The sequence below is a fragment of the Mizuhopecten yessoensis genome, unplaced genomic scaffold (genome assembly GCF_002113885.1).
Source record: "Mizuhopecten yessoensis strain PY_sf001 unplaced genomic scaffold, ASM211388v2 scaffold9963, whole genome shotgun sequence".
Classification (NCBI taxonomy): Eukaryota; Metazoa; Mollusca; class Bivalvia; order Pectinida; family Pectinidae; genus Mizuhopecten; species Mizuhopecten yessoensis.
In genome coordinates, this window is record NW_018408310.1 from 158,315 (window position 1) to 184,066 (window position 25,752).

At 33.8% G+C, this 25,752-nt stretch overlaps 1 protein-coding gene across 1 annotated transcript; it reads right to left on the reverse strand.

The window, feature by feature from the left end:
• Positions 1–2,836: 2,836 nt before the first annotated feature.
• LOC110459088 lies at positions 2,837–25,207 on the reverse strand. The gene is made up of 36 exons (XM_021511180.1): positions 25,144–25,207; positions 24,463–24,660; positions 23,701–23,796; positions 22,567–22,723; positions 21,127–21,236; positions 20,572–20,769; positions 20,368–20,463; positions 20,013–20,166; positions 19,743–19,852; positions 19,310–19,504; positions 18,502–18,597; positions 17,864–18,017; positions 17,586–17,695; positions 17,155–17,349; positions 16,437–16,532; positions 15,790–15,943; positions 15,509–15,618; positions 15,049–15,243; positions 14,787–14,882; positions 14,381–14,534; positions 14,156–14,238; positions 13,292–13,486; positions 12,773–12,868; positions 12,325–12,484; positions 11,878–11,987; positions 11,054–11,260; positions 10,462–10,560; positions 9,873–10,041; positions 9,433–9,546; positions 8,861–8,973; positions 8,470–8,556; positions 7,021–7,101; positions 6,367–6,466; positions 5,588–5,734; positions 4,750–4,820; positions 2,837–4,492 (listed from the first exon to the last, which is right to left on the reverse strand). The coding sequence occupies exons 2-36, from the start codon at positions 24,613–24,615 to the stop codon at positions 4,397–4,399; spliced, it is 4,557 nt and encodes a 1,518-aa protein (XP_021366855.1). The 5' UTR covers positions 24,616–24,660; positions 25,144–25,207; the 3' UTR covers positions 2,837–4,396.
• Positions 25,208–25,752: the final 545 nt, after the last annotated feature.

A 25,752-nucleotide genomic window follows, 5' to 3' on the forward strand; every position in this document is an offset into this window, starting at 1 on the left:
TTGAGATTTTTCACATTTACCGGGCCAGATTCCCACATGCACATGTTCCACGTTTTTGATATCTCGTCCCTTCTTTCTGGTGCTTATCTCTCGTTGACTCACTTTATGTGATAGTGCATCTTGCGCAAGAATAGGTCCTCTACATCAGCGTTCCTTGTCCGCGATGCTCTCAGCTTAATTGCTGCCTTCGGCTGTCTTTAGCCGAGGGGACTATTGGTTTTATATAATAGCTATATTTTCAATTATAGTATATCAGTTCTATCTTCTTGTAATATGATGTATATGTACATGTAACTGTTCTGTTTCACTGTGTCTTGATAAAGGCGCGGATCGCTCCGAAAATTTGACAACCTAAACTTGTCCACACTGTTGGAATTACTTCTTTGCCCCATATATATATACATACATATGCCATTACCAAGAACCTAAATTCAATAAGCACGCTTATACTCGCACTACATACTTATGCACTTCATAACCATGAAAATAATATAAATACACCCTTGTCTTTAATATTCATATACTGTACTCTAGTATACACCGAGAACAAAAGTATTTTATTGTATATCCCAATGCATCATATCTACACATCCTTGTATTCGACAAACTATATCATGCACACGTGTACTGTATTTAATCTGCACAAAATATACCCTATATTCAATAAGCATAATGTTAATTCAAAATACACAAATTATATTCAATATACCCTAAAATATACAAGCATCTTTATATTCAATAAGTACTTAGTTTAGCTATGAATAAATATACAGTATAACTACATTATATTCTTACATTCCATAAGCACGAACTATATATTAATAATCCGTTATATCCAAAATTTATATACCATATCTATGTATTTATTCAGTTTCAGCACACTCTATATCATTGCGTGGATATCATATTCAATATTCGCACAATACAACCATATATTCGACGAATACAATTATTATATCTTATATTAATTTCAATTATATACAATAGGCCATTCAATAATAGCCTGATTATTCCAGTAGCCATATTTTCAAATAGCATCATCTTTATCATATACATATACCTATTTACACATCCATTATGTCGTTATAAAGTGCATCATTGTATAACTGTACAGACAATTGAATGGATCAAGTCATAACTCCGGTCATCATGAAATAACCAAATAGTATATATCTTATAACATGCCAAATATGGATATGCAAAATGAACGTATTCCTATCTATATTTTAGATGTATTTTTTTATACTAAGATATGCATTAAAGCCAAATTAACTTTTCCAATTTCACCTTTTGCACATCATAACACTATCATCCAGTATCATTTCAAATGTATGTTCCGGTATCACACAGTTATCATTTTTTATTCCATTGTACATATTTTCAAGTATATATACATATTACCATATACATATCTTCCATAAACATTTTACGTATATACAGATACAGAAAATTAGAAACCGTATACCCACCTATAACATTTGGCACGTAATTGCATGGATTTTTTTTATATGCCTCATATGTACTTTTCACGGATCATATTAAATCTATCAAGATACGAGTTACCGATATTTGTATACACTCAATATAGTATATAGTTAGTAAGGTTTCATATACTCTGACTTAATATTGGTCGTTATATATTTGTGTATAAATCATACGGTTAGGTCTTAATAAACCAAAGGCTTAGAGGAAAGGAAATTGTAATGCAATATTTAGTTGCTCATTTTCCTTGAAATTGTAGTGCGAAGTTATGCATGTCCTTCAAAGAATTTATACGTATATGTATTATTGCTTGTTTCATCAGTCAATATCTTGTTCTTCCTTCACTTTTTTTCCGGAAATTGTACAAGAATGCAAATGTTCGCATCATATTTTGAAGGTACCTTTGGCGTATTTTGAATTTTGTAGAATCTCAACCCAGTTTTGTCGAAGAATCACTTACCTCTTCAGCACTTTTCAAAACCTCAAACCAAAAACCCAAAAAATCAAATCAATGCGGAACTTAAATATTCAATAACATTTTGGCTACAGCTAAATTAAACTCCAGTTTTCATTGCATTACTATATATTCCAGTACATTATAACAGGTTACCACAAGCTTAACAGATACAGTTATAGCAAAGTTATACGTGTAGTAAAGGTGTTATAATCTGTTATTATTTGAGACTATAAACTGTCACATCATACTCATTAATTGTTCATCTGTTAAGCCTCGACATACAGTGGGACTTCCATTAATTCAAATAACGCCTATCTTGCATTATTGTTTGTACTTTGACTAATGATGGTCACGCTGTCTTTTATTTTTCCGGCACTTCGATTACTGGTGGTTCCGAAATTATTACCGGGTGCGCTGAGATACCAGAACCAAAAACATATAAAAAAAAAATCCTTTTAAAATAAATCTAACTTGAGTAAATGGTTAATGTGTTCTGAGTAACAAGGAGATTTAGTAGTAATATTGTTGTTAATAACATATGATATAGGCACATGATGTTTAGCGATGTGTTTAACAATTAGGAACAACGTATCGAACGTTTTTATACACTAAATGTATAGTTTACTGCTCCCAAATGTATGTATTCTAAATATATCAAGAAACAATTATGAAGCTAATAGCTCAATAAATAGATCGAATTGTTTGGTTCAAGATTGTTACTTTGTATATCAATGTATACAAATTGAATTAAAATGCTTTTGCGAACAAATAAAGCATTTAATCAAGATTTCTTCTGCATCTTTTTTTTCCTGAATGTCGAAGAAAATTGACAAATATGCTTATCTTCATAATAACTTTGTAGACATTTCATGAACACAAAAATAAGAGTACCCAGGAATTTGCATACTTTTTATTGTTCAAGGGATATGTATATTTGCTCTCACCTCACATTCAATATGTATGCTTGTATGCAAGTTTTATATAATTAGCATTTACACTTCTGTCACAGTTATACTCACAAAAAACAAAAGTTCAAAGAAATTAAAATGTGAAAATCAAACAAATCATATTTTGTAAGAAGCAAAGAAAATATATCAAAATCCTTACAACCTCGATTCCAAATGTTTCATAGGGTAAATAACTTTTTAACGAAATTTTCTATTTATCTTAAAATTAAAAAATAAATCTCTTTTGATAATATAAAAACTCAAAACACCAGACCACTGGCCATTCTGCTTTGACTTTTATGACAACTTATCTTGATATTAGTTACAAGTCGTACACAAACTTTTTTTCGTATTCCCATCATTTGTCGAGTATAACTGTATACTGTTCTCTGATATTTATAATCCGAACTTCCATTTTAAGTTAAGAATTCTGACTATTTTTGACAAAAGAAACTTGTTTCATGAACATACAAAGTCGTTGTAGTCTCACATCGAAAAAGGACTTGAATAAAACATTAATTTTACCCTGGCTTCATACAGGGGTCTTGGTCAACTACATTCACTTCTCCAAACCGAAACCTTCTAAAACCATTCATATGTTTTATTCCTACGCATGGCCGGTTTTGAGAAATCCTAGTAATCTATTACAGTTTGCCCCATTACAGTGATGGTATTATGATTTATCTCAGTATAATGATAATGATGAATTACTAGCCTATCACACAAAACCAAAAATCAACGTCAGACCTGAATCGGGAAGTTATAGTATCTTGTCACAGATAAGTACACGGACTCATCTTTTATTATTTACGATTTATTTTTGCAATAAACCTTTATATATTAATTTTGGCACGGCTTATTGACCTAAGTCGACCGAGGTAGAATAGTTCACACGTTCATAGTTTCACAAAAGCATCAATTTCTTTATAACAAAGTCGTTAGGAACATGAAAATAGACAAACGAAATATTTGATAGATACATAAGACCATACACTTTATATTATTTCATAACTTTAAAGCATTGTGCTAGTCCAAAACAAACCTTGATCGGAAGCCAAACATCGGACATTTTAATGATTTCGCTATTGTGATAAATCAAAATCGAAATGAAATCATTATGCATTTGGAGGATTTTATCACACCACCAAGTGAAAAGTTATATATAAAACATTGATTTAGAGTTCGTTCTATATCTAGAACAATATCAGTTGATCCAGTGATCCAGTAGGAGATCTTGAGAGCTTTTGTTTCAAACAGCAGACATTTATTCCTGAGTGTAAGTTCTGTTTACCTGTTCAGCAGACAATTATCAAAAGTTTTACGCAAGAGCTCGTTGCAAATATCAAGTTACCCAGTTATCAAACTCCCAGTAAAAATGTTCTACATGTGAGCCGGAGTGGTCACTTTAGAAAAGTCTTACAAAATAAATGTCTTAGACAATGGTATAACTTAACTCGGTCAGCAGACACACAATTAAAGTCTTACTTAGGTTCTCGACGGCAATATCACTTTACCCGTCAAGCAGATACACAATCAACGTTGTACCATAGGAGAGCATTGCAACAATGTGAACTCCGAAGATGATCTTGAAACAGGTAAAATTTGGCTGTAAAGAAAAAGAAAAACAAACAATAGCGCATATGACTAAAATGTTGAAACATCGTATAAATGCGTCGTTAATCTATCTAATATTTAGGAATTCTCTGTACCATTCTTGGCTTTTGTAATTTATCACATTAGTGAGAAAGTCACATCAATTATAAATAGGGCGGCTTGAATATTTTAGAAGTATTTTCAAAACTTCGAAATACGAATATTGACTCACATATTTTGCACATAGTTTACGTATATCTGATCACTTACAGTACCGGCTTCCTCCTCATCGGTTAAGCTAATATTAGCTGCAAACTCATCTGTTTCATTGCTCAATCGTGCTGAAGAAGACAAGCATCAAACATATATATTTATTTTAACAGCAATACATTGATATGATGCCTCTGGATTCATTTGCTACTTTGTTTACCATAATTTTTCTTCAAATTTTTGTTTTCGTTTTCCTGCTAAAGTCAATATGATCAATATACTTTGTTATCAGAACCCTTTATGACACAATGGTATTGTCAGACAAATGATGCCGGTAGTTTAATGTAAACGACACATTGCATCCATGTATTATCACGTTTATGGTATATTCGTAACTTATATTTTCACAATTATTGTACAAATTTCATACAATTGTATTAACTATAAACAGTCAGATAGCAGAAAACGAAACTGAAATAATACCAATGAAAACAAAAGTAGTACTGTTAAATCCTTTTTCCCTACGATATAATCAAAAACATTTCAGATGCTAGAGCATGATTAGTTGTTTTTTTTCTTAAAATGTTTGTTTTTGAAAGTATACATAAATCTATCTTATACAAACTCAAGTGACAAAATAGATTTTTAAGATATTTATTTTTTGTGTCCTAAAATTAATCGTTTTGATATCTGATACACTGGTAAATAAAATTGATATCGTCATACTGTTTGACTTCAATTATTGGAATCACTTAAATAATTTTAGTATATTTAAACAACGATGATACCATTTCAATCTCAATAATAATGTGCTTGTATCAGCTAAACGAATTGTTCATATATAAAATGGTGTTTAAAAGAAGGCATGATTATGAAACAAAACATAATGTTCACTTACCCGCGTTTCGCTTCATTACACACTTGGTGATCTCGAAAACGATATACATGCTAACGAAGGTTCCCGTGTACATATACATGACGAACAGGGCATCATTAACAGGCATGTTCACTTTGTTCAGGTGAAATCCAAAGCTAATGTTGAAACCTACAATATAACTATCAGTTACTCAGTGATTATCATATGGATATATTAAGGAAGCAAATTATATGTACTTTAAACGTATTTATTTTAGCGGACAAATTATTTAACGTATCATCGAATTTTAACAGATTAGGGCCTTGAATAAATGGTGCACTCAAAACATATGCAACAGAAAACTATATACAGAAAATTCAATTAGCACAATCATATTTTAGCGCAAAATTCAAAACACGCAAAAGCGCTAAAATTATGATACCGGTAATATATGTGCGTTAACATAATATTATTATTTTAGCTATGAATATATTTCCGAGGTAGATATAGATAATTATTTTGAAAACCTTTGTATGACAGGAATATGATGTTAAATATAGATAGAAGCGACATTATTCTCACAAGGGCATACTGCTTATCACAGATAATTTAACTGTTTTGGCAAATAAAAGCATTCGTATTCAAATAGAAATATGATATACGAAAGAAATAAGTTATGTTCATGACGTATGCGAAATGTAAGTCATACATCGTTTTATCAAAATGCTATTTCGGATATATAACTTTTGCAATGATTTTTTTTGTTTGTAAAACATATTCATTTTAGTGAAACTTCCGTAAGATATATATGTACGTTTTACCTGAAATAAATTGCACCACAAAGGCAACGCCCCAATGTAACCAGTTAAATATTGGGCGGTGGGCACTGTCGTGGTCACAACGGAAAAACGCCATCGCTGGCTGGAAGGAAAGACCACCTTGAAATTGTTAGTCTGTGGATATGGCATATTATCATACCAACTTATTTAAAAAAAAAACAGCAGTTTTGTTGGAATCCAGTGTTTGTATCTGTACACTTCACAACTAGAGGATTTTTCTTAGCATAATCGAATTCGATATGAAAATTGTAAATGCATCAAAACATATTTATTTGAGAATAATGTAAAGGCGATTAAACATTGGTTATTGTGTCACATCAACATAAGAACTAAGTTGAAATACTCTTTATACAACCTGTATGTAACAAGTTCAATACAGATACATATTAAATTTTTAAATATTGAATTTGACGTATTTCTCTACCTATTTATTCACGTTTTCCTTATAACCATGGTTAGGCTGGGGCGAAGATAGCCACACCAACCAGTTAATAGTCAAATGTATATATTATTTTTAATTCTTAGTGCCCACTTACAACAAAGTATGCAAAATATTTCAAGATTATGAAATACGAAAGTTTGTGCAGACCAACTTAAGCTTAACTAAGTTTTAATCGTGAACTACATTGAACTTACGTTAAGGAGCATCAACAGTACTATTATGAGTCCCAGTAGCGGATGTAGCTTTACGTAAGCGATATCGTCTGGGACACTTATCTACAGTAAAGAGGGAGGACAGTAAAGCACACACATGTAATAGCACCTTTAATATTGGGTAATATGTAGAGTTTACCAAAAGGAAATTACACTTATCCATACAGCTGTTTCACCCTTTTAGGACTCATCGGTGATACTTGAAGCTAAAATGGTGAAATATTGAAACAGAACGGAGATGCGTTAAACCCATGACTTAAATGTATTTCAAGAATTACATGAGTACCGGTTAATTGCATTTACATAACGAGTAAAGTGTGTAGATTATGGACCGTGCCACAGGCAGAGTATCACCTTGTAACTCGAGAATGGTGAACGTGGAACACACACAAGTGATTGCGCCTTCAACATATGGTGATACATACACCCTGCCAAAAACGACTTACACTGTACCATACAGCTGTTTCGTCCATCGAGGACTCATTGGTGAGGCTAGGGACCAAACATGCGGTAATGAAAATATATAGAAACATACATTTATATATCAGTTGAGATTACGTCAATTCGGACAGTGTTAAACGATCCAACACACATACAAAATAGAACGATCTATCTTTATAGAGAATAATACATGCCTCTTCTATATCACACCCAGTATCAACCCGAGGGCTGATATTGGTCGAGGGTTTTTACTGGGTTTGATATGGAAAAGGCGTCTCTTATTCTGTTTATTGCATACTTACTAATGAAAGCTACTATCTTATGATCTATTTTTCTTTTGAAATATCGAAAAACGAAAAGTTTCCGAAAGGGGTGTGATACTGGTTTTGCGGGTTGATACGGAGAGGGCTGCTACGGGTTTTCGGGTGTTATACGGTGGGGGCTGATACGGCTTTTGGGGTGTGGTACGGCGATATGAGTTAGGGCAATTGTGTCGTATCGCATATACCCGTATTTATTAGTATGTATGTAATAAATATGGATAATCCACAAAAAGTGATCACGTACAAGGTTAAAGGAATGATGTTTTAGATCATTTTCTCTTACAATGTTTTATAGTGTCTTAGGCATTAATGGTTTTCTTTTACAATCCACGCATTATATAGGCCTCCCTCATTCATATATAACGAAGTGACGTTACATGAAGAGATCAACATATATCACACTACATCATACATTTTCTCATGTCTGTTGGGTGGATCAGTACTCTGATATGATGTAATTTTAGACAAATTATAATTTTTCATAACCGTTAAACATGTGTTATCCTACAACTAGAAATGAATGATTGGGTGTTTTTTTATTATTTTTTTATTATGGCCTTTGCTGATTTGATGAAGGCAAGAAAAGACACAAGGATTTATTTTGTTGTAGTAGACGAATATAAATAACAAAGAACTTTTTAAAATTCCTTTACAAAACATTTCATACCTTACTAATTCCTCCTACTTCTACTAAAATAGCGATGAGGGCGGTCAATGTGAGAACCACCACTGTACACATGCATGTTCTGTGGAACTGCAAAACAAATGAACATATTTGTTATCTATTATAGTCTTTAACTGAAAATGGCCAGACAAAATTAAATATCGCGAACATCATAAACAGTTAAATTGCCGCCGCCGTTGTTTTCGTGAGTTTATATCCTCGTGAATTAGCCACTTAAAGAACCATCGCTATTATAATTCTGATTTATGATTAAGTAATTCATAGTATATGCAACAACTTCAGATAAACGCTAATACAAATAATTAATAATTATATTTATAAGTGCTCAGACATTGTAAATTTATTTTAGAAATATCATTTTTGAAATATTTACCTGAAACCAGAGATGTTTCCCTTTGACTTTCTGGTGAAAAATTGGCTTAAAATATCGAGCAATCAGCATACCAGAAGTGGATAATATAATCCAAGCGACTATCATCAGAAAACCTGCATTCAGCATCATTGTGAGTATAAGAAGTCAGTATGTTGATTTCAATGTATACTTGTATATATGTATGAAAAAAAGGAAATATAGCTTGTAATTGTATAAATATATGAGGCAACTTTTAAATTTTAATGTTTTCATTCCTACAACCTACTTAATTTTGCACAATTCAAATTTATGTATATTTGAAGGTCATTTCACAAACAACCTTTTCTGCATACGTACATTATACTTTTAAGTAATATTTTTCGGAGAAATCGGTTATCACAGTCAAATTTAACCTGCAGAAATAGCTATATCAGAACCCCGTGAAAGTTACATCTCTTTGTTATATCTAGTAAAGCATATACTTAAAACTCGTTTCTAAGTGTAAGTGTATTTTGCGTTATTAAATAAAGTTAATGATATGCATAATGAGAATGTCTCGTTAATGTCTAGAAAAACTATTTTTCGATATTTACCATGTAGTTTTACAAGTCCAGATGTCTGCTTTCCAAGGCCCACATCTCCGGTCTTGAGGAAGTTAACCTTTGATTTACTGATCTTTGGTTTGTCCTTATGTCTCTCCGGCACTCCTATGATTATAATGATCTTACAGGTAATGCTATTAATACACTTACATAAACTTCCAATACAACATAAAATTGTAAAAGCAGAAAAACACAATTGAAAAATGTAAGTTATTAAACATTTTTCTTTTTTTCTTTTTACGTTTATACATTGACTTCCTATGAATATCAATACACCTACATATATATTTTCAATGCAACACTACACTGTAAAAGCATGAGGAAATTATGTTAATTAGATATAGTCCTTTTCCTTTAGATGGTTTTACGATGACTATCTACAGCTTGAGTATTGAAATGGTATGGTAGCATCGAAAAGATTGTTGTTCTACCTGATGGTGCTAGCCCGTGAGCAAAGAGGAGGTACCATTCATCCTCGAGGTCGAATATCTTAGCACTATCGGTGTTAAGGGGGTTTGACACTGTACTTGCCCTCTGGAAGGTGCACCTCATTACACTTCCGTCTATAGAACCACTCATATGTGACAAATATTCTGTTTTCTGTATAAAATGATAAAACTTACATATGTTATGATTCTCAGTTAAATCATAAATGGTCTCCTAAGATGAATAGCCTCTGTTACAATTTTTATTTATTTATTTGTTTTTCCAATTATTCTGTTTCTGTGGTCAATTATTGAATATGCGATTGACAATGCATTATCAACCTTAAATATGTTTCTATTATCGTTCTAGACGTAAATAGCAAATACTAGGAATTTCATTGTTAAACATACATAAACAAATATGATACATTGTTTGCGCTCATTTAAATGTTTTATCCATTACATGTCGTTGACTAATTGATACAGTTGTCTTATTGACATCAATAAAAGATATGTGTTACACGCGCTAGTATGTAAATCTAAAAAGCGTATACAGAATGCCAGCAATGTTCACGTGATGTATTATGACTATTACATTAGTTAGTGGTACGTATATGCGATCTTTTGTATTATATCCAAGCTCCGTAGTGACTACACCATTCTCCAGCACACACATCATTACACTAGACTTGGCCTGAAATACAGATATTTAGAATCTTAAATGTATATTCTTTATTGTATACCGGGAAAAATTATCGCAGACAAACTTCGGCCTTTCGCCGCTGAACTCGATTTTCGCCCAGTGATAAATTCGCCTTTCACATTTAGTTACTATATTTATTATGCGGCCTACCTATATTCACTGTAATGATAGGAGGGCGAAAAAGGCGAAAATTCAACTACATTGAAAAAGTCCCGGCTAACAGTATATCTCTTTATAACATAGACTGTAAACTGTACGTCGTAGACCACAAACAATTTTGAAATTTCGTGATTTGTCATTGAATTGTAAACTTGAATAGAACCTTTCAAACAACAACATATAAATTTGTAGACTACCTCTCTGTTTTTAAAAAGGCTCTTAAAGAGCTAGAACGAAACACATGTATTCAACTATATGATGAATAAAAATCACGCATTGATACGATAAAATTTTACAGAAGGATATTATAAGTTTAAAATATTACCATTTTTGCTTTAGGTGATAAGCCAATGGCTATCCAATCGTCCATGCTTGGGCTGACGATGGATGCGATTTCAAATTGAATCGTTTTAGCTTTCACCTCGTTTTGCCACGTGACCAGACATGTACATGACTGTCCCTGATTATCGCAGTCCGAGAAACAGCCTTTACTTTTACCACACTCAGGGTCTTTGACTATTGATGACCCACTCTGAATGAAGAAATATGCTACGTTATATTTCTTAAAACACCTTGCCCAACTGATGTAATTAAAATCTATCTTTTTAATTTTGAGTTATTTAAACTAACGCACCATTTTTATAGACAATTTTTTAAGGACATTTTATTCGAAAAAATGAAGCTTAAGCCTCACTTAGTATGAAAGAATCATGTTTATTCATTTTTTTTGTAATTTAAACTAACGTGCAGAGGATTTTTGTTCTGTCTTGTAGACGAACTTTTTAAAAATATATTCGAGAAATGAAGTTTTAGCATAATATTTTGTAATTTATATATTGTCGGTCTATCAGATGGCCAAGAAAAGCAACTTAATTGTTAGAGAAAATAAGCCTCTATATAAGATATTTATACACAATAAAAATTTAATACATGCATACATTTATTTAAACTGTAATTCATCTTCATGTTTAATCATCCTTCAATATCTGATTTGAAGATAATGTTTCAAATGTTAATGCAACAAGCTGATAAAGAACGAATATAGTTTGGATAAACTCTATATATTCTAACTGATTTCTGCCGGGGTTTCCTTAAATGCCATGTTAAAAAGTTATATGAAACGAGACTCTCAGTGTTTCAATAGTTTACCTGAGTGGTTAACTCCCCTGGATTTGTTGGTGTAGTGTCGGGAACGAAATGGATAAAATCCTCCTTATTAGGACTGACTGTGGGGTCGGATTGGTGCTTCGTAGGAATACCTAGCCAAACATTAAACCTCGATATATACATTCAGCTCTAACCTCTCTATCATCAGTCTACATGTAACACCTGTATACAACTATCAATTGTATACTAATACCATCTGTATATAATTAACTATCAACTGTCCAGACCTACCTATTACTGCTGATTAAAATATGTTTCTTTAATCAAACGTTTAGAACACATTGTTTGCTCTTTTTCATAAGTGATCTTTATAGAGTGATTTGACTGAATAAAAATTGAAATCTGTAGTCATACTCTTAATTACTAACATATGAAATGTAAAAGATCATGGCATCTATAAAATCGGATTTGGCCAGCAGTACTTCTTACCAGACGATAGCGATAACGGGCCGTTACCAACAATGAGATAATGTTTATTGGTCAATGCAAATGTGTTATTGAAGTCAGTGATTGTCTTTCTTCGTTGGAAATTACACATGAAGACTCCATCTATGTGTGATCCACTTGTAAATATGAGGTCACTGGTATTCTAGAAACAACAAAAACATATTTTGTTTACAATGGTAACAGAAGCGAAAAATAGGTCATAAGCTCATGATTTTGTTTTCGAAGGAACAGAGAGTTATTTGTTTAGAGAAAGGCAATCATAACAATGTAAATTTGCATTGTGCGCATTGTGGTTACTATTTCCCTGGGATTATATTAAATTATATTAAATTACATGATATCATCAAGTTGAGTTTTGTATTCATCATTCAATTTGCTAGCACACCTTCGTTAAGAATATGATTGAGACATTAATTGAAAACAGACTTACCGTTTCCACAGTGGTGTACGCGTATCCAGGGTTATAGCCGAGCTCCACTGAAATGTTGCCATTCACATCTTTGCACATGATTACACTGGTATTTTTCTGTAACATAAAACACAATAGTTTTTTTCTCCTAGTTATTTTCATCTGTACTATAACATTATGTTTATAAAAGCTTAACAGATTAGTTATTTACCATGATAAATATACTGATCGATAAATGGAAATGAAATATATAACTGGCCTGTGTAATTTGACGGTAGATTACATCGGTCTATATAAAGTGGATGATTTCGGAGTAAAATCCTGTTCTGAAACCCGTGTTTCATTGTCATTATCCATGCATCTAATACTAGCTCCGGACGTAGTTTCCAATTATTTATATGTGTGCATCGAATGAAAGAATAGGAACGAATAGTACTTAGATTGTTGGTTCGAAATCATTGAAAAAAATGAAAAATGATTACCGAATATCTTTCATTTACATTTTGTTTATGATTCGAGAATTAATAACATTGCTCATACCATGTTAGAGTCATCCGATATACCGAGAGCTATCCAAACGTTGTCTACAGCACTGATATTCTGTGACATTGTAAAGTCTATATAGTCTCCAGCCTCCTGCCATGTCACTTGGAACATACAGTCCTCCCTACTCACACAGCTAAAGAAACACCCTTTCGTTACACCACAGCCCACATCAGGATTATATGGCCCTGGCTTAAATAGAAAAGAAGTATATATCCCATATTTTATACGCTTGTTATCATTTATTAAACAACTGTTTATTGGTAAACTCTTCTTTTTATAGAATGATCATCAGCTTAAACTTTCTTATCCACACCATCTAAACTTCACAGGGTAACTTTAAAATTAATAGGAATTCATAATACATTTGTTGACACAGCAATTGCTGCATCTGTATCTACATGAATATAATGTGAAATACATTGTGATAAACTTTATTTATGTTTGATATATAATAAGCTGTGTGATCGTATTTCAGCTCAAGCTCTTTCCACTTTCCAGAATTGATCCACGATTTTTTTAAATCCAACACTGTACGAGATGAAATAGTACTGAGAGAGACTATCCCAGGGATCATCTATTCTTTGAGTATGGGAAGTTTTCTAAAATTTAAATGACGATATTGTTTGCGTATTTTTTTTACTGTGTCCACGAGTTTTCCCCCCGATCGTAGCGATACAGGGAGGACACATGCCATCACTTATCTTACCTTTTCGTCAGGTTCAATGTCAAGTATCATTGCTTTTCTATTACTCGCTTAAATAAAGGTTCATATAAATAAATTTCTCTGAATTATTGTTTTCGCACACACCAGAAAAAAAAATGTCAATGAAAGTGAGTGGTTATCTCCCCTGGGTTTACCGTGGTGGTTTCTGGAACGACGTTGATGAAGTCCTGTTTTTCTGAACTGACTGTAGGTTCGTTGGTATGCTTCACAGGATTACCTTTTCGAAGAAAACGTTTGAAAACAAGGTTGTTTTGTTGATAAATATTTAGAAATTAACGTTTAGGGTAATAATCAATACAGTGTACGATAATGAAGGAGAAATTGGAAAAGAAATTATTTCAGTTATTAAAATATCTTACCAGATGCTAGAAGACCATTAGTAACGATGAGGAAACGTTTCGCAGTCAGTGTGAAGGTGTTATTAAAGTCGGTGATTGTCTTTCTTCGTTGGAAACTGCATGTGAATATTCCATCTATGTTTGATCCACTGGTATGTATGAGGTCGCTGGTATTCTGGAAATGACAAAATGGTATTCTTGATCATTAACGGTAAAATTCAACCCCCCTAGCTTCTTGTTGACTGGGAAATTGATTCAATTTTGATGTTTTTCATTTGCTTCTTTTTGAATATGAGATGTTTTTACAGTTATTGTTTTGATCAATAGCATTAAATATTGATTGCTGAAATAAATAATAACATAAATGATTAACTTGTTTTATTATGGAATAACAAGATAATGAATTCTTAATTGATGATAAACCAACCGTTGCCACAGTGGTGTACGCGTATCCGGGGTTGTAGCCGAGCTCCACCGAAATGCTGCCATTCATCGATTTACACATAATAACACTGGTGTTTTTCTGTAACATAAATGTTTCTGTAAACAATCCTGCAAAACCTGAAACGGTGTATAAGGGTATTATTGTGATGAAAATGTTCCATCATGATCCTTTTATCGTTCAACTGAAACGACTTTGTTATGGTACCGAACATCTCTTATGTAGATATTAACGTATATCAACCTACCATGTTAGTGTCATCTGATATACCGAGAGCTATCCAAGCGTTGTCTACAGCACTGATATTCTGTGACATTGTAAAGTCTATGTAGTCTCCAGCCTCCTGCCATGTCACTTGGAACATACAGTCCTCCCTACTCACACAGCTAAAGAAACATCCTTTGGTTACTCCACAGTCCACGTCAGGAATAATTGGTCCTGGCTAAGACAAAAGAACATAGTGTTTGCCGTTTGTACACATATCATATCTTAAATTAAACGAAATTATTGTTAACACTTATTCAATGGGATTACCGGTTTTCTAATAATAATTAAAACCACCAAACCTCATTTCTCTATTGATGAAAGAAGAATAGCTTGACTATATCACGTGACTACCCTGGAATTGTATTTAGTTGAAATTGAGCCGGTTCTTCCAAGTAATAAATCGTCCAACTAGTGTGTATTTAATAAGTATGATTCTGTACCTGAGTGGTTATCACCCCTGGGTTTACCGTGGTGATTTCTGGGACGATGTGGATGAAGTCCTGTTTAACCGGACTGACTCTCGGCTCGTTGGTGTGCTTCACAGGAATACCTGTTCAAAGAAACGTAGAATACAATGGGTTTTTTTGCTGTCATTCTTAATATTCATATTTTGGATAATTCAAAGTGAAGAAGAATTGTTAAAACAATGTTTTTTCCATACGATAATTAATATAAGCAGAAATGTAAAGATAAATGTATTTGAGTTATTGTAACGTCTTACCTGAAGATAGAAGACCATTAGCAACGATGAGGAAACGTTTCGCAGTCAGTGTGAATGTGTTATTGAAGTCAGTGATTGTCTTCCTTCGTTGGAAACTACATGTGAATATTCCATCTTCGTGCGATCCACTGGTATGTATGAGGTCGCTTGTATTCTGGAAACGAGGAAATTGGTTTATTGAACAGTCTGTGTGAATTCGATCGAACTAGCCTTGACTTTCAAGATAAATTGATTCTATATCGATGCTTTCATTTCATAATTTGTGGTCAATTCGATCTTTCGTACCTGGATTTTTCTGCAAGATCGATTTTGCTTTGATTTTGTGATTTGAAACAAATATAATATTTTACGTCTTAAACAAATACGATATGGCTAGCTATGTTTATCGTTTGAACATAATATGAGAAAAGGAGTCGGCTACAGTATTTATACCACTTACTTCTTTTGGACATAAAATAATTGGAAACAAGTAATGGATGGAGACCCTTGATAAAATACAGAGAGAATAAGACCATGTGTTCCGGAAAGTTCAGCGCCTTCTGCTTCATCAACGCCACCTGTCATGTAAATCTAGGTGAAATCAATTTAATGTCATGTCCATACAGCGAATGCTCGGGTAATGACAACAAATCAAAATATAGACTTACCGTTGCCACAGTGCTGTACGCATATCCGGGGTTGTAGCCGAGCTCCCCCGAAATGCTGCCACTCATCTCTTTACACAGGATAACACTTGTGTTTTTCTATAACATAAATAATATAACCATGTTTCTTTAAAACTTTCCAACGAACGCGTGGTCCCTGCAGGTAGGGCGTAAGAATTGTACCTGCTGCCCCATTGCATCATCGTAAGAGGCGACTAAATTTGGGATCTTATCTTTTCTATTCTTTCTAAACAACTTTCTTCTTCCCTATGTCTCCCTGGACAGTGCCTCGCCTTTTGGCCTTTAGTTGAGCATTCGCCCTTGTGGGGGAGGCTTTGGGTTATGTCCCCTGGCCGAGACATACCAAAGTTTGTAAAAATGGTAGTTTCTACTCCTGCTTAACGCTCAGTAATTTAGGAGTTGGACGACTGGTTCGCCCGTTTTCAGTATAATGTGACCGGGTGAGGTGTCCTGCTGAGTGTCTTCGGAAGTATGTTTCAGTGAGGTAACACTATAAAGTCGGCATTAGTTCCGCGCTATCACAAGGAGACAAACACAAACATATCGCAGCCTCCTAAAACACATTACACGCAGGCATCTTTCACACAGGGGAGTTTGTCCTTAAAAAACCATACTAAACCAAACCAAACCAATCAATCGAACACGTGTTTGTTATGGTCCCGAACATCCCTTATGTAGGTATCAACGTATATTAACCTACCATGTTAGTGTCATCTGATATACCGAGAGCTATCCAAGTGTTGTCTACAGCACTGATATTCTGTGACATTGTAAATTCTATGTAGTCTCCAGCCTCCTGCCATGTCACTTGGAACATACACTTCCTTGTATCGTCACAGCTCGAGAAACATCCTTTGGTTACTCCACAGTCCACGTCAGGAATAATCGGTCCTGGCTAAGACATAAAAACATAGTGTTTGCCGTTTGCACACATATCATATCTTAAATTAAACAAAATGATAGTTGTACACGCTTATTCAATGTGATTACCGGTTTTCTAATACTTATTCAAACCACCAAATCTCATTTCTATTGATTAAAGGAGAATATCTTGACTATATCACGTGACTACCCTATAATTGTATTTAGTTGAAATTGAGCCGGTTCTTACAAGTCATAAAGCTTCCATACCTGAGTGGTTATCTCCCCTGGGTTTACCGTGGTGGTTTCTGGGACGATGTGGATGAAGTCCTGTTTACCAGGACTGACTGTCGGTTCGTTGGTGTGCTTCACAGGAATACCTATTCAAAAAAACGTAGAATACAATGTTATTTTGCTGTCATTCTTAATATTCATATTTTGGATAATTCAAAGTGAAGGAGAATTGTTAAAACAATGCTTTTTCATATGATAATTAATATAAGCAGAAATGTAAAGAGAAATGTATTTGAGTTATTGTAACGTCTTACCAGACGAAAGAAGACCATTAGCAACGACGAGGAAATGTTTCGCAGTCAGTGTGAATGTGTTATTGAAGTCAGTGATTGTCTTCCTTCGTTGGAAACTACATGTGAATATTCCATCTTCGTGCGATCCACTGGTATGTATGAGGTCCCTTGTATTCTGGAAACGAGGAAATTGGTTTATTGAACAGTCTGTGTGAATTCGATCGAACTAGCCTTGACTTTCAAGATAAATTGATTCTATATCGATGCTTTCATTTCATAATTTGTGGTCAATTCGATCTTTTGTACCTGGATTTTTCTGCAAGATCGACTTTGCTTTAATTTTGTGATTTGAAAAAAAATATAAACAAATACGTCTAAAACAAATAAGATATGGCGAGCTGTGTTTATCGTTTGAACAAAAAATGAGAGTCGGCTACAGTATTTATACCACTTACTTCTTTTGGACATAAAATAATTGGAAACAAGTAATGGATGGAGACCCTTGATAAAACAGAGAATAAGACCATGTGTTCCGGATAGTTCAGCGTCGACTGCTTCATCAACGCCACCTGTCATGTAAATCTAGGAGAAATCAATTTCATGTGATGTCCATACTGCTAATGTTCGGGTAATGACAACATATCAAAATATAGACTTACCGTTGCCACAGTGCTGTACGCATATCCGGGGTTGTAGCCGAGCTCCACCGAAATGCTGCCACTCATCTCTTTACACAGGATAACACTTGTGTTTTTCTATAACATAAATAATTCTGTAAACAAACCGGAAATGCATGGAAGATTGTGTTATTGTATTATATAAACGACATGTTCCTTCATAACCATGTTTCTTTAAAACTTTCCAACGAACGCGTGGTCCCTGCAGGTAGGGCGTAAGAATTGTACCTGCTGCCCCATTGCATCATCGTAAGAGGCGACTAAATTTGGGATCTTATCTTTTCTATTCTTTCTAAACAACTTTCTTCTTCCCTATGTCTCCCTGGACAATGCCTCACCTTTTGACCTTTAGTTGAGCATTCGCCCTTGTTAGGGAGGCTTTGGGTTATGTCCCCTGGCCGAGACATACCAAAGTTTGTAAAATTGGTAGTTTCTACTCCTGCTTAACGCTCAGTAATTTAGGAGTTGGACGACTGGTTCGCCCGTTTTCAGTATAATGTGACCGGGTGAGGTGTCCTGCTGAGTGTCTTCGGAAGTATGTTTCAGTGAGGTAACACTATAAAGTCAGCATTAGTTCCGCGCTATCACAAGGAGACAAGCACAAACATATTGCAGCCTCCTAAAACACATTACACGCATGCATCTTTCACACAGGGGGTTTGTCCTTAAATGACCATAGCTTTTGATAGGACGTTAAACCATACTAAACCAAACCAAACCAATCAATCGAACACGTGTTTGTTATGGTACCGAACATCCCTTATGTAGGTATCAACGTATATTAACCTACCATGTTAGTGTCATCTGATATACCGAGAGCTATCCAAGTGTTGTCTACAGCACTGATATTTTGTGACATTGTAAATTCTATATAGTCTCCAGCCTCCTGCCATGTCACTTGGAACATACACTTCCTTGTATCGTCACAGCTCGAGAAACATCCTTTGGTTACTCCACAGTCCACGTCAGGAATAATTGGTCCTGGCTAAGACACAAAATCATAGTATTTGCCGTTTGCACACATATCATATCTTAAATTAAATAAAATGATAGTTGTAAACGCTTATTCAATGTGATTACCGGTTTTCTAATACTTATTCAAACCACCAAATCTCATTTCTCTATTGATTAAAGGAGAATATCTTGACTATATCACGTGACTACCCTATAATTGTATTTAGTTGAAATTGAGCCGGTTCTTACAAGTCATAAAGCTTCCATACCTGAGTGGTTATCTCCCCTGGGTTTACCGTGGTGGTTTCTGGGACGATGTGGATGAAGTCCTGTTTACCAGGACTGACTGTCGGTTCGTTGGTGTGCTTCACAGGAATACCTATTCCAAGAAACGTTTAATACATCAAATTCATATTTCAGAAAAGTCAAAATAAATATAAATTATCAATATTCGAACAATCCTGCTTCGTACGATAATGAATCATGAAAAGAGCATGTAACGATATATAAGGTTAAATTTGAGTAATTTAATGTTTTACCAGTTGCTAGGAGACCATTAGCAACGATGAGGAAGCGTTTCGCAGTCAGTGTGAAGGTGTTATTAAAGTCGGTGATTGTCTTTCTTCGTTGGAAATTACATGTGAATATTCCATCTATGTTAGATCCACTGGTAAGTACGAGATTCCTGGTATTCTGGAAACAACACATTGACATTTGATAGTCTGTGATATATGAATCTTCATAGCGTTCACTGTTCAATTGACATTGTCCTGATGAGTAACTTTTCCCAACTTTGACGTTAAATTATAAATTATATAAATCGTTTGTACATTTTGTATTACGCTGTCTACTTTTAGACAGATAGAATTTGAAACTTAATTGAAATAGACCAACCGTTGCCACAGTGGTGTACGCGTATCCGGGGTTGTAACCGAGCTCCACTGAAATGTTGCCGTTCACATCTTTACACATTATTACACTGGTGTTTTTCTGTAACATAAATATTTCTGTAAACAAAACTAAAAAAAAAAATATCAAAATTGTATTTGAAATGAAATCAAACATCTCTTATGTACATATCTAAGTACATGTCCTTACCATGTTGGTGTCATCCGATATACCTAGAGCTATCCAAGCGTTGTCTACAGCACTGATATTCTGTGACATTGTAAAGTCTATGTAGTCTCCAGCCTCCTGCCATGTCACTTGGAATGAACATAGGTCGCCTGAACCGTCACAGCTATGGAAACATCCTTTGGTCACACCACATCTTGGATCAGGTACAAATGGCGCAGGCTTAAATAGGCAAATATATTCTTTATATGAAACGGAATCATGCCATTTTATTTTCACAAATAAGAATGTTGTTGTATGTGTTTACTCATCTCTATTACGAAGATGATGCGACCATGACATTGTACTGATTAGCACAGTGTTTGTTTCAACTGATATATGAAATCTACTGTAGTAAGTGTAAACAACTACCAGGTGAACTTATATATTCAATTTCAAATATATGAATGTCCAGTGTCCAATATATAGTCTCTACGTTATAATTTATCTAAAGTTTAAGTGTATATTCGTTTACCTATTATGGAAAGCCACTATTAATGATTCAATTACTACTGGTATTTGTAAATCAGTATCCCCTACCTGTAAAGTGACGTCAGGAATGGGAGTAGTTGTTATGACATCATTTCCGCGGATGAAGTCCAGTTTTTTGTCCGAACATACGGGGTTTTTGATGTGCATGTGAGGGTTTCCTGTAACAACCCAAAATAAATGTCCATTCATATGCACAGGACATGAAAGTTGCGATTAACAACACCGCAGCAGTCAATAATTTGGACTGAAAAGTTAAATTCATTTTGCTAGATTTATGTTGTAACATTATGTTAAGCCCGTTTAATAATATACGCATTAACTTAAAGCACACCCTTTTGTGTTAATAATAATCTGAAAATAACTTTGAACTGTGTATATTTGAACATTACAAGCAGAAATGCATTTCATTTGAGAATGAAAGCAAAAACTCCCGTGAGGTAACACGTGGTTCACTTATGACGTCAAATATTAACCTTGTTCAATGAGAGTCTGGTCACTTGGCTTTGGATAACATTGAGAATGCCCCTGCGTCAAACGCTTAAATGACCACGTTTAATTATTGGCGCCAATTTTTATTCCAATAGGACTGTTCCGCCAATGTCAATTAAAGAACGACGCATATACAAAACGCAGTATTTTTTTTTTTATCTAAGAACAAATAAAAATGTAAATATATGGATTGAACGGCATTGTATTATTCGGTATTGAAAAGTGTATTTTCATGCAATATGGATGCAACCGATTTGCGTTTATATCGGCATGAAAATTTCAAAAAAAAAACGCCGTTCAACCCCTGAATGAAAATTCAATAAAAAAATAAACTTATCAATACCGAATGATATAATTATGAGTGAGGGAAAAGGTGAGAAAACAGGATAATACCAAAAATGTTAACAAAAACAGTTATTCTAACTAAACATGAGTTAAACCAGGGCAAAGCGTGAACATAAGCATCGGGGCATTTTCAAAAGTACAAAGAAAAACAGATCAGGTGTTTTTGATGGGTAAACGTTTTCTGTTTTATTGACGGCATATGCCATATATATGTAGGTCAAGTCAAGGTAATATCACGTTTGCAAAGAGAGATTAAACTAGCATCAAAGCATTTACGTAAATGGCATATATTGTTAATGTGAATACTCTTGGGAAAAAGAAGATTATACGAGTTAAACAGCCTGAACTTTATTAAGACTATGGACTTATTAGTGTATTATTTGATACTATCCTGTTCCATGCGTCTGTTGTGGGCTTATTGGATTTTGCAATAACTAAAATGATATGCCGACCATTGAAATATTTCCCCTTTCCATCTATAATTCGAAACTCATTTACTGCCAGTGTCTCTCATTAGTACTAATGGAAGACTAATTTTGCGTTGGACATTAAAATGCCAGTTCCGAAGTTATATGAAAGAAAAGGGAATTGGAACATTAACTGATTTCGAAACACATAATTTTAAAATTATTATTTGTTATTTACAGAATATACCTATTATTAAATCGACATCACCCTGTCCAACCAACATGTATAATTCGTCTGATAGCAGAGCCACGTGCTGATGTTTGACCTTGATGAGGCGCTGAAAACGACAGGTAAAAATTCCGTCGACGACAGAAACTTTGGTGTTCTTCAGTGTGTCTGGTACCTAATACAGAGTATGTAAAAGCGATTATGATTTAAATTGATAAAGTCCTTTAGTAATCATACAAATTTCGAAAAAATATATGAATAAAACAAACAGATAAGGAAGGAGGCCATTTCCGGCCGTTTTGTAAGGCCCCCTAACCGATAAGCTTTGTTTTTGGATGATAATACCTTCGGTTTAGACCTTCATACGTTTCTTTATTTGAAAAAAAAAGGTGGGAGGGGGAAATGAAATGTTCCCGACTTAAGTCTTACAACTTTTTCTTTTGGTATAAAAAAATATAATTTTAATGAGCAATCCTTTGATTGATGTAATATTGAAGGAGAACATCAATGAAAAAGTGGGTAAATAACCAAAAACAAACAGGTCACGGAAACTCATTTCAAAAATAAAGTTGTTTTTTTGCTATGTTTACGTTTCAATTACTTGAATATTTCTAATTGTTTTATCCAAAGTATAATTGATACTCTAGAAATATTAGATAAAATGTGTTCTTAGTAATTGTATAGAATGCATGGAAAGGGCAAGAGGTCCATGGCATGCATACATGCAGGAGACAATATGGCAGATTGTCATTTCAACTAGCAGCTAGTCTTTTCATTATTATTTTTATGTTTAGCGATTTTTATTTAGATCAATTTATTAATACCCTTTTTAATGATTCTTTTTAAATCATTTATTCTTATTGATGTTATTTTATGAAAACATAGATGCATAATTGATTTTGTCTGCAATGATACGTTAGAACGGAAATCAAATTCATTGGAACAGAGAAACGAAACATTTGTCATTTTGCTGCCCTTAGTTTGATCTCCAATATCTCGCAATACAAGGGGTCAAACGGATTTATTCAAAATTGGCTATTATGCAGGTCCAACCTAAAGGCATCTTCATGCTAAATACATGTTTATCGGCAAGGGGACATAAAACGGTCTAATAACGGTCTAAGGAGAAATTAATGTATAACATATACTCACATTTGTTATCGTTTCGTAGAAGTGTCCCGGATTATAGCCGAGTTCTACTGACGTAAACGTGTTGTGATCCTTGCACATCACTACACTTGTTCTTGCCTGTTTGTATGTAATTAAACATGAGAAGTAATAATTTAGTGACATGTCATTAACAAAACATCATTCACCTTACTTGATGCCTACAATTGGAAGCTTCAAAAAAGTGAGATAAAAGCCAATATCATGTGGAAACAAAATAAAATATGGAAAGATACTGAACCTTAACTGTGATATAATTTAAAAAATTCAAAATCGATGTCAAGAGTAAAATGGTGCTTCTAATAATTTTGCAGGTAAATCTCGAGTTTAAAGTTATTGGTCTGATATAAAGGGAGTACTTAATTAAGCGCATCTAAATATAGATATGTTATAAAACATTCTATAAACTTAGTTTCAGAAAAGTTATACCCTTGTTGTTAGAAACTAATAATGATCTTTTATAAAATATAGTGACCCATTAAATTAAGCCGTCACCATCAATGCTGCAATTATATATCTGACGTCATTTTAGTTTGCGACGTCAATTTAGCATTCATATGCATTTTGAGGATTGGCCTCCATCGTTACAGTAACACATTTTGCGAAAAATTTGCATAAATCTGGTTTACATTGTTAAGGTTCAATAAACTATAATACTGAAATCATATGCTATCTTTCAGGAAGCAAATCACGATGGGTAAATAACATAACTGTGCATTGAGGGTTTTCTTCTAGACACCACTTTACCATGTATTTGTCAGTCGAAAATCCAATGGCTATCCATACATTCTGACGTAGGTGAGATACATCGTGAACAACTTCAAATTCCACATAGGCACCAATCTTATTCCATGTGACTCTGAACTGGCAAACCTCAGAATCACACTTTTCGAAACACATCTTTTCTGTCGTTCCACAGTAAGGATCCGGCGAAATGCCTGGACTCTATAAATATTGACGTTTTACGTCATAAGAAAGTTTAACTAAGAAAACTTTAATACTTTCCTAAATAAAGCAGTTTATTAGTTTACTGAGATTGATAAAAAATTAAGATGCTAGGTAACTATACCATGACGTAATAAAATACTAAGAACAGTTTGCAAACACAATACTAGGATAAACCAGATTTGAAAAAAAAAATGATGAATAATGGTCATATCTTAAGTAGTTAGATATTGTCAAATAATTTTACATTATCTTAGATAATCAGAAATGATAAACTAGTAAAATACAAAATTGCAATGAGCAACGCTGAGAGCTCATATTGCGAAGCAATTAAATTTCATACAACCCAAATCGTTTACATATACAATATATATTTAATAAATGCATTGCTTTTTCACCCACGTCTTGACCAAGTTTGATTTGTATATTTTACTATTAGAGAACACTGTTTTTAACAATATGATTGGGCCACATGATGCGTACCGATTTAACTGCATAGCTATTATTGGTGTCGGCAGCACTTACGGCGACAGCCAATAGGATAGAAACGGAAACAAGATGGTTCATCCTCCCAAAAGATGTTCGCTGATCTGTGAAAGTAAAAAGAATCTGGATATTTCATATTTAATGTACATTTCCATGCTTTATATAAATCAGTCCTTCAACTATTTAATTAGGTTAGTAATGCCAAACACTATTCAAGGGGAAAAATATATCACGTTTAGCATTACACAGAAATACTGAGGTGACATGAACAAAATATATATACTAAAGCTGATCTACAAAATTCATGAATGTATCTCACCTTTATGTGTATCGAGGTCCAGGGTCTGGTCACACTGAACATAGGGCAATATCTACACATCAATATATTACTTGTATCTGTATTATCACCTGTATGTGAAATGCAAACAGTCACATGATTATCATGTGCACGACCCGACGAGGTGTGCTATCACAAAAACTGAGTAAGCGTGTACTTGATATACTTAACGTTCTACAGTACGTAAACAAAACTCTGTTTATAGTTGAATTACTATATGCCAAATGAATCAAGACGTTTTGTTATGTTTTACAAGAAAATGAGACAGG

Excerpts from the sequence above, each read along its gene's own strand:
- LOC110459088 (XM_021511180.1), bottom strand. The coding sequence starts at position 24,615 with ATGTGTTTCGAAAAGTGTGATTCTGAGGTTTGCCAGTTCAGAGTCACA. Across the intron at positions 22,724-23,700 it reads TCTACGAAACGATAACAAAT|GTACCAGACACACTGAAGAA; the intron begins GTGAGTATATGT and ends ACTCTGTATTAG. Across the intron at positions 15,244-15,508 it reads CAGGGGTGATAACCACTCAG|CCAGGACCAATTATTCCTGA; the intron begins GTACAGAATCAT and ends CTTTTGTCTTAG.